The sequence below is a fragment of the Mustela putorius genome, unplaced genomic scaffold (genome assembly GCF_011764305.1).
Source record: "Mustela putorius furo isolate JIRA1106 unplaced genomic scaffold, ASM1176430v1.1 tig00003909_pilon_pilon_pilon, whole genome shotgun sequence".
Lineage (NCBI taxonomy): Eukaryota > Metazoa > Chordata > Mammalia > Carnivora > Mustelidae > Mustela > Mustela putorius.
The window spans coordinates 39375795-39393339 of NW_025422057.1; the positions used below are offsets into that span (position 1 = coordinate 39375795).

Here is a 17545-nt window from a genome sequence, read left to right on the forward strand (position 1 = left end):
TTCTACAGACCGATTATTAAATCGCCTCTGTGAATACAACCGGGAAAATACAAGTACTAACCAAAAAGTATGAAATCCTTTACTTGGTAGCTGAAAATTTTTGCGAAAAAATATTTCCCAATTAGGAAATTGAAATGCAAATTGGGACTATCTCAATATACCACTGTACGTATATTACGGTAGCAAAAATCATAATCCCAGTGCTGATGAGATTATATGAAACTCATTATGCATGATCTGTAATGAGACAATAATATCAAGAGCCTTTATTCTAATTCTATACCATCTCATTCCTAAGGAAATTGTTCATATAAGCAGATTTTTGTGTACGGAAATAACATAATACAGCACTGACTAAAAAATAAAATCCTGGAAATAAACTACTTCCCATATAAATTTAGAAACGATGAAAGTATCATTATATTATTATACTTAAAATATGGAGTTCATAAAGCAAATATAAACAATTCAAAAATAAGAAAATATTTTAATATGTTAACATAAAAGAGCAGAAAAGATATACATATTAAGGAAAGAATACATCCTTAGAAGGTCATGCAAAAATTAAGACTGCTATGCTAACAGAGTAGGATTAGATTTGCACGTTCTGAGTGTCCCTTAACCTTACTGCTGTATTATCTCAAATTTTAAAACAGGGGAAGGGGATTCATGTGAAATCATTCCGCTTGAGTAACTGGGCCTTCTTTTAGAGACTCTGTTTCTCAATTTTGTTTTCACTTCTTTGTTTTCTAAGAAAAATGAAGGTAAAATACAAAGCAAAATGAAACAAACAAACAAACAAAAAACCCAAGGTGATAACTTAAAAACATGAAATGCTTGAAGGAAAATTAGCAGTAAAAATAAGGAATAAATCCTTACTTTCCCTTAAGTCATTCTAAGTAATTTTTTATTTGATTTTTTTTTAATTCCAATATAATTAACATACAATACTGTATTAGTTTCAGGTGTACAATAGTGATTCAACAATTCTGTATGTTACTCAGCACAATCCCCTTCACCTATTCACCCATCCCCCCCCACCCAACTCTCCTCAAAAGTAATTTCAGCATACATTTAGTAATACATGCTATGCTTCAGTTAAAATTTAAAAGCAGGGATGCCTGGGTGGCTCAGTTGGTTGAGCAGCTGCCTTCGGCTCAGGTCATGATCCCAGCATCCTGGGATCGAGTCCCACATCGGGCTCCTTGCTCCGCAGGGAGCCTGCTTCTCCCTCTGCCTCTGCCTTCCACTCTGTCTGCCTGTGCTCGCTCTCACTCTCTCTCTCTCTGACAAATAAATAAATAAAATCTTTTAAAAAAAAATAAATAAAAATAAAATTTAAAAGCAGTCACTTTAGTACATGAGACTCACCCGGTTTTGATCGTTGTCACTATGATTAGCAAAATCTTCATCTGACTCCTTTAGGGGAAAAAAAAAGCTTTGTTGTTAATACAGGATTTACTCACAAGCAGAGAAATGACTTGAGGTCTAAGACTCTGGGGCACATCTATACTCAGTCTCTTTGTACTGCTTACTGGTCACTTGGAGTATCAAGGTGCAGATAAAGTGGGGAGTTGGCAGTAGCACCAAGAGCCATTCAGGCTAACATGTAATTTTTGTGGTTAATTTAAACATCTCTAACAATTTGCTCATACCTATCTGCACTATCATTGCTAATCTCTGAAGTTAAAGTAATATTTGTACATTTAATTAAACTATCACAACTTGGTTTGTGTGATGTTACATTTTAGACTCCACTCTCTATATTCCCTCTAAGATAACTACTACATCAGGCCCAAGAGGGGGAGCATCAGTGTTTCCTAACAGCAATCAAATGCTAAAAGCAAAGGATTCAGCTAATGAACATCAGTTAGAGCCAGTTTATTTAGGAAAAGTTTATTCCTACTGTTAGGGGCTATATTTGGAGGGCCAGCAGGAGGGCAGGGGAGGCCGACTGCAGAAAGAGGGAAGGAGGAGAAGAGAGGAGCATACATATAATACCGTCTCCTTTTAGGAATCCACACTCATGAACTATCCTTCACACATTAGTAACAAATATTTTGTCTCAAGGAACAACCCCAGATACAACAATGGTCAAGGTCCACAGAGGCCAAGGCCCTAGAGCAGGGAGTCAGATCATGTTCTGTAGATATGAAGATACTAGAGCCAGCAGCAAAATGAAAATGTAAGTGAATGCTTCAAGCCTTCTTCTGGATTAGGATTTATAGTATAAACAAGTTTTAAATATGGACTTTTTCCCTAAAATTATTCCAAAATAGAAACTCAAAGACTGCACTATAGGTAGATTGTTCCAAAATATCTAAGCTGCCCCCCTCAAAATATACTGGTAAGAGAAGGGCTTGATGGGGAGGTGAGAGGGAGGGGAATGTTAAAAAAGGGATTAAATGGGACGCCTGGGTGGCTCAGTCAGTTAAGTGTCTGCCTTGGGGTCAGGTCATGATCTCCGGATCCCAGCCCCCTCACAGGGCTCCCCGCTCAGCAGAGCAGTCTGCTTCTCCCTCTCCCCCTGCCCTTCTCCTTCTGCTCATGCTCTGTCTCTGGCTTTCTCTCTCCAATAAATATATAAAATCTTTTTTTAAAAAGGGGGGGGTAAAAAAGCAGTTTCCTTGCTTTTGTACACAAGACAAAAGGTAAACTCAGTAGCAAAGAAAAAATAAAAAAACCTCAGATTATGGCTGCTATTACTATTAAAAAAATTTGTGAAAAGAGACTGTTAATTGACAAATACTTATTTAGCTTGCTAAACACACCCTTAGGTTCCTGCCCACCATGACCTGGAGACACCAAACAGCCCTTACCTCTTCTTCATTCTCTTCACTGTCTGCAATACTGCCACGATCACTGCCTACTGACCCCTCTGGTTAGAAGAAAGAAAAAGCATTATCGCCAATATTCATAATAAAACATCCTACACCTGAGCATCACAGAGATTTTGATAAAAGCATCTACACACATTAACTGGAACTGGAAGTATCTTCACTGTAGTAAGGAATAAAACATTTACATAGCCTTAAAGGATCTCCCCATAAGGTACTTACTAGCTACAAAAAAAGTTAATTACCAAGGGAAAAAAACTGGCCGGCATGCTTCAAAAATGTGAAATCTATAAAAACCAAAGAAAAGCTGAGAGATTATATCAGACTAAAAGGAGACCAGAGATCTGACAACTAAATGCAGAGGGTGATCCCACACTGGAGCTTAGACCAGAAGGAAAAGAGCCCGTAAAGGACATAAGTGGGACAACTGGCAAAATCTGAAATATGACTGAGGATTAGCTAGTAGAATTATGGCAGTAAAATTTCCTGACTTTGATAATAGACCCTGGATACATTTAAGACTGTCCTTGATCTTAGAAAACACACACAGAGATATTTTGGAGTAATAAGGCATGATGTCTGCCTCTCTCAAACAGATTCAGAAAAAAATATTACATATAAATAATCGAAAAAACCAAACAAATGTGATAGAATGTTAACAACTGGTAAACCTGAAGGAAGGGTACAGAGGAGTTCTCTGCAATATTCTAATAACATTAAGGTAAAGACTGAAATTATTTTAAAATAAAAAGATATAAATGATCAAAGTAACAAAAATATATGGCTCAAAAGAATAAAAGAATACCTTCACTAGACAGCTCTCCAAGACCTACATCTTCCTGTTCCATGAAGAGCTTTGACCCAATTAAATAAGGTAAAGGACGATCAATGTATAGATCCTGTAAAGAATGAAAGATAATAGCCATGAAATATTCAGGTTGAAAAATAAGTTTCCAGGGCCTCTGGGTGGCACAGTCATTAAACATCTGCTTGAGCTCAGGTCATGATACTAGGGTCTTGCAATCAAGACCCGCATCAGACTCCCTGCTTGGTGGGAAGCCTGCTTCCCCCTCACCCCCTCCCCCTGCTTGTATTCTCTCTCTTGCTGTATCTCTCTCTGTCAAATAAATAAATAAATAAAATCTTTTTTTTAAAAAATGACAAGAAAAATAAGTTTCCCATTTGACATCTTGTTGCATCTGACTACCCCAAACAAGTTACATAATGAGAGTGAAGAATAAGAAACAGCAGGATGCAAAGTACAAAAAAAAAAAAAAAATCACTGACTTTTTAAAAAGTTAAATCTTTAGGTAAAAAATAGCCAAGAGATGTTAAATCACTTTTCAAGGGCCTCATTATACTCAAAATAGCAAAGGAATGCACAAAATTTACCAGCAGTAACCAAATAAGGGTCACAACTTCATAGTAACATGTTCAAGAGGAGGACCAAGTAAAGAAACTGAAAGCTCTGGCCAGCTCTGATGGGTCCTACCCCTGCCTTCCTCCCCTAAAATGCAGTGCTGCTGAGCAAAAATCAACCACTCAAACAATCAGTCTTGAGAATCATCAATCATCGTCCTAAATTTGCAAAGAAGCACACTGAGGAAATAACCCAGATGCTTTTTTAGGACTGTGGGAGGCAGGGTGTGTCCAGGTTTGGGAGTGGGAAAAGGTGGGGACCAACAGCCGATTCCTGAACACTGCACTAGAGCGAAGAGAAGTCTGGAGAGGGCACATACAGCATGGGCTAGATAAGAGGAAAACAGAGAGCCACTACGCAAGTATCTATGGTCAACAAAATGAACTAAAGGCACATGACAACTGATGAGAACCTACCTGGGAGAAAAAAATGACCCAAAGAAGGAAAAAGAATAATATCCCCCAGCAGCACCCACTGTATAATTTAGAAAAATGAAGTTGGTAAAATAAAACCAGATTATAAAACAACAGAATAAAATGAAGGACACTGTATGTAAGAGAAAACCTGCTGGACACCCTTCCATTCCCATCTTCTAAGTCCCACCCAACACACGTGTATTAAAAATTTAAGTTCAAGAAAGCACTTCACCACAGGAAAACCTCCCACCTCCATAGAAAAAAACTGATTTGTCCTTTGCAAAGTAGGGCATTTGGCCAACACCTCTCTTCTGTACGGGAAAGACCGTAGGGGTGCAGGAGGAAACAATTCTGATGCTTAACCCAAGAGAGAATTTGGGAAGGTTAATGTAAAGGTTAAAGACACCACAGCAACTGGGGCGCCTGGCTGGCTCAGTTGGTAGAGTGTGCAACTCTCGATCTCAAGGTCGTTAAGTCTGAGCCCCACGCAGGGTGTGGAGATTACGTGAAAAAATAAAAACTTAAAAAACAAAAAGATACAACAGTGCAAACAAAAAAGTACTAACTGGGCTAACCGTGACTTAGAAGGCCTTCCCACTAGAAAAGAAAGCAGTGTAGGACCTGGAACTAACAAGTGTGGCCCAGGCAATACTCCTGCCCAGGTCCACAGCTGACTGATAATCTCTACAGTGGGAAGGCAAGCTAGCAAGTGTACCAGTGCAAAAGGAATGGCTCCGACACCGTACAACACTGGAAGCTTAAACTAAAAGAAGTGTGCAGCAGAATGAATGACCAGAAGAGATTGGCTCTGTGGTATGTTTCTTTTTCTGTTTTTTTTTTTTTTTAAGATTTTATTTATTTGTCACAGAGCGAGAAAGACAGAGGGAGCACACAAGCAGGAGGAGTGGCAGGCAGAGGGAGAAGCAAGCTCCCCACTGAGCAAGAAGCCTGATGAGGAACTCAATCCCAGGACCCTGGGATCATCACCTGAGCTGAGGGCAGACGCTTAACCCATTGGACCGCCCAGGAACCCCTGTGGCATGTTTCAATTCGTAACACACTTGTGTGTCACAAGGACTCTCTCTCAAAATCAATACGGCAACCTTTTGTGTTAACTTCCGAGTGGCTGTGCTGTCCCAGATGTCTGCTCTGCAGATCTGAAAGTAATAGTAAAGCAGTACCTAATTTCAAGGCTAACAGTCTATTCATGAGCACTCATAATGGCTTTACTCATCCTAGCCAAAACCTGAAATCAACCCAAATGTCTTTCAACGCTTTTTTTTTTTTTAAGATTTTATTTATTTATTTGACAGAGAGAGATCACAAGTAGGCAGAGAGGCAGGCAGAGAGAGAGAGGAGCAGAGAGAGCTCAGGCTTCCCGCTGAGCAGAGAGCCCGATGCAGGACTTGATCCCAGGACCCTGAGATCATGACCTGAGCCGAAGGCATCAGCTTAACCCACTGAGCCACCCAGGTGCCCCTCAACGCTTTTTTTTTTTAACTCTTTCAATACTTCTGCAGTCTCCCTTAGCAAGCTACAGAGAACTTCAGGTTCTCAACAATCTGCCCCTCTCATGAGCCTTCCCATACTTGGAAACACAATCGAAGTTTCCTCTGTACCCTCATTTTCCAGCTAGAAGTCAGTTCTCTCTCAGAACACTTACGATCAGGACTCATATAAATGCCTCCTCTCTCCCACCAGCTGGTAATGCTGTAAGAAGCATTGTGAGAGTAGGAATCATGCCCCACACCCTTGTACTCTCCTACCCAGGCATGCTGCCTTGTATCAATGTTCAGGTAAGCCAAGTCTTTCCAGAAGAAGCAATGTGAAGTTGATAAGTGCCACGCCTGCTTCCTCAAAGTCAAGTCCATGTCTTACTGATTCTGTGCCCAAGTAAAGCACCCAAACACAAGTATAAAAATAAATATATGAACTGAATGTCTTTACCTTGGGTTCAAGGATCAGTTCCACCCGTTCATTAGCATCTTCTTCTTCAGAGTCTGAGTTTCCCGCTTTTATATCCAGTTGCTCAAATGCACTGTCCAGTACTTGCAAACCATAGTTCACAGCCTCCTGAACTTTAGGAATCAGATCTACTTCTTTCTGTTCCCGGGTCTTCTCCTACAAAAAAATACTGTTCAGCATGGATCTCCAAAATATTGATACCACCCTAATAAAACACAATAAAACAAATCAATTAAAAATGTTAACAGAAGTCAGATTCTGCTGAATGTCTCAAGAGACCTTGAAGTAGGTTTTAAAACCCAAATTTGTCACTTTCCAGACATGGATCGAACTACCTAAGATCCCGAAGTTCCCAGTTCACCACCTACAGAAACAAAAGCACAACTCTGGTACAAGGGTTCAGCTAAGTAACCTATGCAAAAATCCCCTGCCCATGAATGGTACATCACTCCCCTGCCACTGAAGGAATGAAGGGCCTAGATTTTCAGGTTCGTAATAACTGCATCCCATGAACTTTGGTTAATGTGTCTTTGGACAATTCAGAAGTTAAGACTTTAGAAATACTCCAGCCAGAGATGTCATTTTTCAACTAGTTAAAATACAAAAACCAAAACCTAGTAATTATGGCTATTTTATAAATCTGTTTCAAACGAAGAGAGAGTCAGTTCCATCTCGGACTTATCCTATACAAGATCCTAAAACAACGCCCCCAATGAATGTCTGTACGTATAACCAAGCTGCTGAAAATACTCCACAGGCCTCCATTTTCTACCACAGCAGTTCTCAGTGACAGTCCCCTCACTCATCAACTGTGTCTTCAGTTGTGAGAAATATTGAAAAAAAAAATTCATGTCATTTCCCCTCTTCATAAATATTCTAGAAGCTGATATAAATTATAGAAAGAATCAAACCATACAATGCTGTTATGAGGGTCAAAGGGAAAACCTATGAGTCTCTTACACTTTTATCTCAAGTATGGAAGTCTTCCTTTTTTTTTTTTTTAAGATTTTACTTATTTATTTGATAGACAGAGATTACAAATAGCCAGAGAGGCAGGTAGAGAGAGAGAGGAGGAAGCAGGCTCCCCACTGAGCAGAAAGCCCGATGCGGGGCTCCATCCCAGGACCTTGGGATCACAACCTGAGCTGAAAGCAAAGGCTTTAACCCACTGAGCCTCCCAGGTGCCCCATGGAAGTCTTTCTAATGGGGCTTTTTTGTTCTGGCTGCATCTTTTTTCCACTCTGGTATCCTTGGTTCCAGTTAAATAGCTAACAGTGCACTATGTGTGTGAAAACGTGTTTGTTTAGTAAATATAAAGTAACTTTTTAAAAATAATGCACTACACACTCATCACTTCACAATGAACCAGATCTGGTGTAACCATATCCATTGCATTCAAATTTAAATGGTTAGCAAATTGTTTGAGAATCATTAAAAGTAACTTTTTTAAAAGCTGAGAATAGGCAGAAGTATGGGTGGTGTCTGACATCCTATCTTAACTGTTTCATCTGAGCAACAGTTACTCACAGAATACCAACTTTTTCAAGTGATGTGTATTTTCTCAGTAAATTAGAGCTGAGCCGAGGCTACTCCCAGTATAATCTGATATTCCAGGGCTTTCCTAAGTGGAAGGTACAATTTATGCCAAGGGACTAGAAAGCCCAGAATGTCTTAACTATGCTCTGGCCCATGGTGTGGCAACAGCCAGGGATAGCCCTCCAGTACCCACCCCTCACTCCCTTTTCCTTCTTCCTGCCTAGCCACCAGTATCTTCCATTAACATAGTCCATAAAATACCAACACATACCCCAACACTGAACTTCAGCTGCTGGCATTCTCTCTCACTGAAATGGCCTTAAAATCTGGCCCTTCTTCCTTCACCTAGCTAACATCATATCCTTGTAGGTTTTCCCTGCTTATATCACTCAGCCCTTCTCATCTGAACTTTGAGAACAGTTAGCACTTCTGACATGTTATTCCCTAGTGCCTCAACCAAGACCATAAGCTCCTGAGGATTAAGCCTTTAAGTCACCAGCTCCCTGCAATCTTAGGCGAGTCAATACATGCTCTCTGAGCATTCCATGCCTTCTACTAACACATCCTGTGGCGAGCTGGAGGCACTCAAATGTGTGTGGATTAAACTAGCATTCGTCTCACTGTCATTTCCAACTGGTAGGAATCCAGGCTGTCATGAAAGAACAGGGAAACATGGTCTTCAAAGAACTCACAACCTACAGACCAGTCTGTGGCCTGCTTTTGTATAGCCCTCAAGGTAAGAATGTTTTCATATATTTTTTTAAGATTTTATTTATTTATTTGACAGAGAGAGAGACAGCAAGAGAGGGAACACAAGAAGAGGGAGTAGGTGAGGAAAAAGCAGGCTTCCTGCCAAGCAGGGAGCCCGATGCAGGGCTTGATCCCAGAACCCCGGGATCATAACCTGAGCCGAAGGCAGAGGCTTAACGACAGAGCCACCCAGGCGCCCCATGGTTTTTACATTTTCTAAGGGTGTGAGAGGAAGGAGGAGAAAGAGAAGAAGGGAAAGAAGGGAAAGCGACAGATGTAGCCAGACAAACCTAAAACATTTACTATCTGGTCTTTTACAAAAAATCTCCATTGACCTGTGCTCTGCTCTGAAGCCAGAATTTAGAAACTTTATATATTTCTTACTATACAAAATTTCAGAAACAAACCAAAAAATTTAACCCCTGGGCTATCAGGAGCAGCCTTTGCATTTCCCCTAGTGACCATCCTCTTGCCCACAATCCCCCACCAGCCACGTTACAAAGTTGCACCACTTTCTTTCCCTAAGTCAAGACTCAACAGAAGAGAGATTTAGTGCCAGTACCTGTTCTGCTTTTTCTGTCTCAGCCTTGAGCACCGGTTCCTCCACCTCTTCATCATATACACGCTACATGTGGAAGCAAATTCACTGTTAAACGGTCAAAATATTTGCAACACCATGCAATATACAATATACAAATTCAACACTCAATATAAAAAGTCAAAGACAGAGGAGAAACGATCATTCAACAAATGACTGAGGCCATCAGCCAAAGACAAAAGTCAAAAAGCAGCAGTTAATGCACCAAATACTAAACTTAAAAAGATACAAAAGATAAAAAGACTAAGAAACATGAAAAAAAGTTCAATCTCATGGCTGGTTGATGAAAGAGTCACAAAAACAATTAAGATACCATTTTCATACCTTCTGATGTAACCTAATACCTAATGCTGACAAGTGCAATGATACAGGTACTTAAACATGAGGCTACTGGAAATGCCAACTGGTAGAACTTACCTACTAGGTAACAAGAGTTTTAACACTTTGAGCAATGGAAATGGTAAAAGTTGTTTTTCATCCTGTTGCTTAAAATTGTTGATAAACTTTTATTATCCCGATTATATGAAAGCAGGTAAGCCAAGCCCACCAAATATTTGCCAGAAGGCCAGGCATTTGATTGACCTGTACAGCACGCGCAGGCAGGCATCTCTTTTCCAAGAGAGCTATGGCTCCAGTAACTCACTGTGATGTCTTTTACTTTTTAACTACTTAACTATTAAAATGAAGACATGGGAATGTGTCCTAGTAAGACTTATTCGAAATCCACAGTATTTAATATTGGGAGACTGGCATAGAGATAATCATAATAAAATACAGAGGCAAGAAACTGATCCATAATTACATGTAAGCCTCATTTTACATTCACAAAACACAAATGTATATATACATACTTCCATACACATGAGTCAGTGAGGAAAAGAACTTAAAGCTTACCCATACAGGGGAAAAAAACAAAGTAACATTGCTATTTCTTACTACATCTAGTAACACTCCTACACATCCATGCAGATATATACTTTCCAGGTAAGAATAAAAATACAGATATACAAAGAGAGGCCCTCACCCAAAATATCTCGAGTTCAGGTAAAAAATGAAAAGTTGCTGCCTTTGAAACAAATATGGAAAAATATTAAAGTCTGCTAATGCAAAGTGGCGCATATTACTAGCATTTGTGGTTACTATCTGTTCTGTTCTAGAAATTTGAAAGATTCCATTAAAATAGTTATGAAATAATAAACTAATATTAAGAAAAATGCAGCCTGCAAATATATACATACAGAAAGTTAAAAAAAAAAAACTAGAAAGAAATATGGCAAAATGTTCAATGGCTGGTTAATTTGGGGAGGTGGAATTATAGTTGATTTTTTGTGGTCTTAATTTTTTCACTTTAGTACTTTTTATCTATTCCAATCTCTTCTACAAGTGTTCATTAATTTTGTTAACAGGAAAGAAAAAACTTAAAGGCCAATGTCAGCATGGGAAATGGACTTAGAATGCATATATGTCAGAACACTGAGAGGCCCCCTCCACCATCTGAAATTTCAGATGCTGCTTCATCTTCCATACTTTTAAAAAATAACTATTCTATAAGGACAAGAAATTTGGGGGGGCGGTTAATCTTCAGAGACAGAAACAGAAAAGTAAATAAATCTCAAAACTAAGGCTTTCAGACAGGACAGCTACCAGGGTAACTTCATATTTTAAATAGCAAGACCATTTAACCTAAAAGGTTGAGCTTCACACTCAAGTCTGAACAGCACCGACATCTTACTTTTTCCCCTGCTTGTCATTAAAAACTACTTCATAAGATGGGACGCCTGGGTGGCTCAGTGGGTTAAAGCGGCTGCCTTCGGCTCAGGTCATGATCCCAGCGTCCTGGGATCGAGTCCCACATCGGGCTCCTTGCTTGGCAGGGAGCCTGCTTCTCCCTCTGCCTCTGCCTGCCACTCTGTCAGCCTGTGCTTGCTCTCGCTTCTCTCTCATGACAAATTTAAAAAAAAAAAAAAAAAAAAAAAAAAAAAAAACCTACTTCATAAGATACTAGTAGACTGCAGCTGGTAGGCCAAACTTGACCTCTAAGAAACCAACCAGCAAATACATAAAACCTGTGGATCTTCCTAGAGTGAAAAGAACGATGTATCTCAAGTCCTCAGCATGCAGCAGATAATCAATGCTAACTTCCTTCACTCTCAACAGGCTACCCTCATAGCTTCATGTGTTTCTTGATAATTTTTAAATCAGGTAGCTATTCCCAGATTGTTATGAAATAACAATCTTTTGTATTTGCCCTCAAAGGATCTTTTCTTCATTTGGGGAGATGGGGCCAGAGATATGGTGGTAAACTGGAGAAAAGGAACCAGGGGCTGAGGACATCTTAACAGATCATAAACAGCCCCAATCCTTTTATGTGTTCTCTTGTTCATTCATTCAAACATTCTCTAGGGTCCTACAAACCAGGGACGTGCTGGGCCCAAAGAATACAGTATTTAGAACAAATGTGGGGCCTGATTTAGTAGGGTAGATTGACACAACAAATTATATCAATAAATATAATTTATTTATTAAATTATAATTATATTATATTTATAATTATATTATATAATTATAGATATGATTATAATTATATTTATATTAAATATAAATCTTACAGTCATAAGAAGTGCACTAAAGAAGTCACTTCTTGGGTGCCTGGCTAGTTCAGTCAGAAGAGCATGCAACTCTTGGGGCGCCTTGGTGGTTCAGTGGGTTGACCCTCTGCCTTCACCTTGGGTCATGATCTCAGGGTCCTGGGATTGAGCCCTGCGTTGGGCTCTCTGCTCAGCAGGGAGTGTGTTGCACGCCCCTGCCCGCCTGCCTCTCTGCCTACTTGTGATCTCTGTTAAATAAATAAATAAAATCTTGAATAAAAAAAAAAAGAAGAAGAGCACGCAACTCGTGACCCTGGGATCATGAGTTCAAGCTCCACTTTGGGTGCAGAGATTATTTAAAAAATTAAGTTAAAAAAAAAAAAGTCATCTCTACGTCACTTAATGTTTCAGGACAAAATTCTTAAATTAATAGGTTAATGAAATCTTAAGAATTCTGTTCCCTTCTGATAACATGCCACTGTTAATTAGTCTATCTCCTCCTTCAGAGTCCCCTCTTGGGCTTTTACTAAAGGTACTAATTTCTCTTGTCCTAGAAAGTTTTGATTGCTCTTTAATTTCACTAATTCTGTAATGCATTTTTCAACCTGGGTACCTGCTCCTGAGGTTAACTACTAAAACCCAGAAATGTACCTGTGATTTTGAATAACTTTCTAATAAACTACCGAGAAACTAAATGGCACCATCATGCAAGCCAGAATTGTAATACATGAGCACCAGTGTCAGGGTTTGAAAAAAACATATAAAAAGCCAAATCACTGCAAAGTGTCTTAACATACGTAGATTTTTTTTTCACAGTTTTTTTTTTTTTAATTATTTATTTACTTGACAGAGATCACAAGTAGGCAGAGAAGCAGGCAGAGAGAGAGGAGGAAGCAGGCTCTCTGCTGAGCAGAGAGCCTGATTCGGAGCTTGATCCCAGGACCCTGGGATCGTGACTTGAGCCGAAGGCAGAGGCTTTAACCCACTGAGACACCCAGGCACCCCAGTTTTATTAAGCATCAGCTGCACTCTTCACATCATTATGTTCTGCCACGAATAAGAAGACCATGTAACACGTGGCATTACAGGGAGGTATGAGAAGCAGTAGAACAAGCAAACTGAGCAGAGAATTCTGGCTGCAGAATGGAAGGGGAAGAAGCTTAAGGACTAAGGCAATGGAAAAATATATGGAAAAAAGGGCACCCAAGAAGTGAACAGAAATAAAGAACTACTACAAAAAAAAAATCAACAAGAACAAAAAAACCTGCTAGATCAAGGAAAACTCAAAACCTGAAAAAATCTGGCCAGAAAGTAACAGCGAAATGAAAGATAAGTATGACATGAAGACTGTGATTCAGAAAAAATAGTTTATGATGCCCACTCCTACTCCACAAAATTCAACTGTGTACCAATTTAGTGGTACAGGCACATTGGGTACAAGGGGACCCTTCCAATTCAACTCCTTGCTCATTGTAGGGCTCCAGCACTGACTGCAGAGAAGAGCCAAACACCTGACCCAGCAAGAAAGGTGCAAAATGAGGGCAAACAAGTATACTTAAAAGGAGACTATATGTGGCTTGATGAAAATGAAACGGGGCTGCATACACCTGTAAACTGCATCTGCAGTGAGAAAGATGCTCAGAACCAAGCATGCATGTTCTACACAGACCACCAAAAGCTGACTACAGATTTTACTAGAACACTTGCCATATCTTAAACTTACTGGCAAAGAGATCTCGAACTCCTTCACTAAATCCTTATTTTATACAGTTTCCCAAAAATGGTAATGGTGATTCAACATGAATTACTTAAAAAAAAAAAACACATCACTACGTGGCATAAGATACCTGCATGACAGTATTTGGCTCTCTCATCACAATCCTGAATCTCAGGCTTTTATAATTTTGCAATTTTCAAAATCCTTCCTAATACTTTACATCTAACAATCTCAGGAAATAGGCTACTTTAATAATCCTCTTTTGGCAGATTACTTAAGGCTGACACTCAGGAAGTTAACCTCCTGATGGACTCAGAAATGTGCTTAACTAAGCTTCCTCTCCATTCTCATCTCTTAACAGTCTCCCCTTCACTCACTGGGCTCTAGCCACATTTGTTTTCTTTCTATTCGGGAATTACACTATTACAGAATATTGTTGTATTCTGCAAAGAGAGTTCTAGCTAATTTACCTATGTATTCCTAGGACCTAGCACTCAGAAAGTCAATACATATATAGTGAAAAATCACACATGGTTCAAAGCTCAGTACTCTGTTTAGAGCTGACTCCATATCACAGATTCAGCCATTGAAACAAAACGTTAATCAATACTATAAAAAAAAAGACTATTTCAAGTAGGTACATGCATGCCTTTAATATAACTTATCAGAACGTGATGGACACAGTCAATATTGCAGCCACATTTTGGTGCCCAGATGATCAGACTAGGTGTACAGCTCTCCTTACAGAACATGTCCACAAAAAGGCTTGTTGGAATGCCACCCAAGTCAGCAGTACTACAACTAAAAACGGATGAAAAAACTAGGAGTAAGAAAACTGTATCACTAGATTTTTTTTTAAAGCTTCAAAAAATAAACTTTACTAATTTAAGAAAAGTGATTAATCCTAGAGGAAGAAGCTTCAATTCCCAAGAACCCCTACATTCATCAAAATTGAATAGGGTACCTAATAAAAAACCACTAAGTATCACAACAGAACTCTCGCTTCTCCAACAAGCATTATTTATAAGTCTGATACAACTAGGTTACTCACGTTCTCAATGAACTGGGTATTAGACAGCATAAGGAAGTCATTGAAGACATTGTGAAGACGACAATCTGTGGCTTTAGTTTCCCGGATTAGTCCATCCACTTGTTTCTTGATTTCATGGGTCCTGGAGATAGTCTGCTGTGAGAATTCCTGTAGAAACTGTAGCAGCTATTTAAAAAAAAAAATACAGCAATATCAGCATCACATGTGTCTGCTCTGTGGGTCAAAAGAAAAAAGAACCCATTTTCTTTTCAACTTTGAGTGTGCGTGCTGGAATGCAACGGATGCTGCTTTTGACAGTACCCAAGACCAAGCAGCACGGAAAAACATTAAAGCAGCTCATCACAGGGATGCCTGGGTGGCTCAGTTGGTTAAGCAGCTGCCTTCGGCTCAGGTCATGATCCCGGCGTCCTGGAATCGAGTCCCGCATCGGGCTCCTTGCTCAGCGGGGAGCCTGCTTCTCCCTCTGCCTCTGCCTGCCATTCTGTCTGCCTGTGATCGCTCTCTCCCCTTCTCTCTCTCTGATAAATAAATAAAATCTTAAAAAAAAAAAAAAAGCAGCTCATCATAACAGTGACAAGGAGTGAATGGACACTTGCTATCTCGTATCTGGAGAAATTTTAAAGTCTTGTTTGGTTATCATTCTTCAGAAATCCCAGAGGAAGAGCGAAATAACAAACCACTACTATTATTTTTTTTTTAATGTATTCATATGGGACTTCAGAATCACAGTTCCGAGCTTCTAGGTCCCGAGGCCTTCAAAGTCCCACTGCAGGAGATGCACACAGCGGCTTGTCTATCTCCCCATACAGTCCGGGTCCCAACGTGGAATGGCCTCATGATGCCCTAGCAATCCCGGGCGCAGAGAAAATCCATCTGCCTCGCTCAAGATGGAGGTGGGTGCACCGCTGGAAAACCCAAACAAGGAACAGAACCCCGCGTCTGGGCTGCAGTCCGAGTGGGGGCACTCAGCCAGCTAAGGACGACAGGCCCGCCCCCGCCCAGGTGCCTAGGGTCCGCCACCGTGGCGTTTGTGATATAGAGAAGGGGCGTGTTATTAAAAATAACAGAGACAGCGGGATAGACCGGGTGAAGTATTCGGGGCTCCCATCCTTCTGCTAGCAAGCTACGCGTCACCCCTGGCGCCCCCCCCTCCACTCCCATCCCTGGGGTCCGCCTCTCACGCCCGCATCAGCCGCCAGCGACCAACTCTGGCTGCTCCTGCGGATCTCCTCCACCGACCAGGGTCGCTCCCACACTGGCTCCGACGCCGGCGCCCGCTCCTGGTCGGGGGTCGTCCGGTTCATCTGCAGCGGGAAGGATGAAAAGAAGGGCTGAGCTTTGGGGAGACGGCGGCCCCGGCCCGGCCGCGACCCAATCCTGCCCGCTGCACGCCGCCCTCCGCCCTCACCATCCCGGCGGTGCAGTTCGGCGAGCTGCTGGGTAGCCACCACGGTATTCGCTGAGGCCCGCAGGGCTGCGGAAGCCGAGACCCGAACCCTGAAGCCCCGGCACGTGACCGGCGGTCACGTGACCGGGCTCGCACGTGACCGGATGTGCCGCGCCGGCGGGGAAAAAAAAAAGTGGCCAAGGATTCGGAGTTGAGTCACAAGGCCTGCGGCTGGGCTAAGATGGAAGCGGGAAGAAAGAGAGGGTGCGGACGCCTGGGGGCGCTAGTGGTCGGGTTGCTGTGGAGCCAGAGGGCGCAGGCGGTGGCTGTGGGGCGCGCTGCGAGAAGGGAACCCTGAAAGGAACCTGTGAAACAACCCGTCTAGGGACTCCGGCCTTCGTGGGAGGAAGCAAAGCTTTCCCAACTGCGTGTCTTCCTGGTTGCAACTCTGCTGCCCTTCGCTGGGTCCGCGCCTCGGCGCTCAGTAAGTGGAGGAGGAATGTTTTATGATTTACAAGATTTTATTTTTCACATAGTGGAAACAATGGCATATTCTTGTCTTTACTTTTCAGTGAATGACTATAATGTGGATATTGCACAAAGTCAGGGACAGGTCTAACAATTTTCTTGAAGACATAAACTTCTGAGCATTCTATAATCCAATATAATATTATTTCCTAATAATTTAATGGATTGTTCATTAATATTAGAGGATTTAATAAGAGAAAAGTCACTGACAAAATCTGCTTTACAACCAAAATCCAGGGGTGCCTGGGTACTCAATCAGTTAAGTGACCAACTTTTGATTTCAGTTCAGGTCATGACCTCAGGGTCATGAGATCAAGTCCTGGGTCAGCTCTGTGCTAGGCTTAGAGCCTTCTGAAGATTCTCTTTCTCTCCCACTGCTCCTTCCCCTCCCCACCCCCTGCATGCACTCTTTCTTTCTATCTCTAAACAAACAAACAAACAAAAATCCAAACAACTGAAAACCCAGCATTTTCAAAGCTGCAGAACTGTTCGCTGTTAAGACACAGTTTCACAAAGTCATTGCTGAAGCTGCAAATACCAATGGAAAAAGTAATAACAATAATACTAATTTTAAAAGCCTCAATTTATCCAAATTCTTTATCATTGATATAATTCATATAAGCAGTGTTAAATATCACATGTTTTACATTACAGTGTGAGGCAAGACATTTATAACAAGATCTGGGCCATAGCTTCAGTATTTAATATATGTAAATGAATTTGGACGCATAACTAAAAGTGCTTAAATCCAG

At 40.9% G+C, this 17545-nt stretch overlaps 2 protein-coding genes across 7 annotated transcripts in view; one reads left to right on the top strand and one right to left on the bottom strand.

The window, feature by feature from the left end:
• Nucleotides 1-16414, bottom strand: part of WASHC2A (WASH complex subunit 2A) — a 55680-nt gene extending 39266 nt beyond the window's left edge. For all 4 annotated transcript variants that reach the window (XM_045068492.1, XM_045068493.1, XM_004765870.3 and 1 more), the window contains exons 1-8: nucleotides 16287-16414; nucleotides 16060-16182; nucleotides 14879-15043; nucleotides 9487-9549; nucleotides 6621-6794; nucleotides 3643-3736; nucleotides 2820-2878; nucleotides 1372-1419 (exon numbers count right to left, since the gene is read on the bottom strand). In XM_045068492.1, the coding sequence (XP_044924427.1) occupies nucleotides 1372-1419; nucleotides 2820-2878; nucleotides 3643-3736; nucleotides 6621-6794; nucleotides 9487-9549; nucleotides 14879-15043; nucleotides 16060-16182; nucleotides 16287-16289 (729 nt within the window). In that variant the 5' untranslated portion in view covers nucleotides 16290-16414. The remainder of the gene's footprint in view (nucleotides 1-1371; nucleotides 1420-2819; nucleotides 2879-3642; nucleotides 3737-6620; nucleotides 6795-9486; nucleotides 9550-14878; nucleotides 15044-16059; nucleotides 16183-16286) is intronic.
• A 43-nt stretch (nucleotides 16415-16457) lies between these two features.
• Nucleotides 16458-17545, top strand: part of NCOA4 (nuclear receptor coactivator 4) — a 63629-nt gene continuing 62541 nt past the window's right edge. For 2 of the 3 annotated variants that reach the window (XM_004765866.3, XM_013063126.2), the window contains exon 1: nucleotides 16459-16749. The gene's annotated coding sequence lies outside the window, so the exon portion shown is untranslated. Of the gene's footprint in view, nucleotides 16750-17545 lie in introns of all 3 variants that reach the window. The other variant, XM_004765867.3, reaches the window with a different exon arrangement.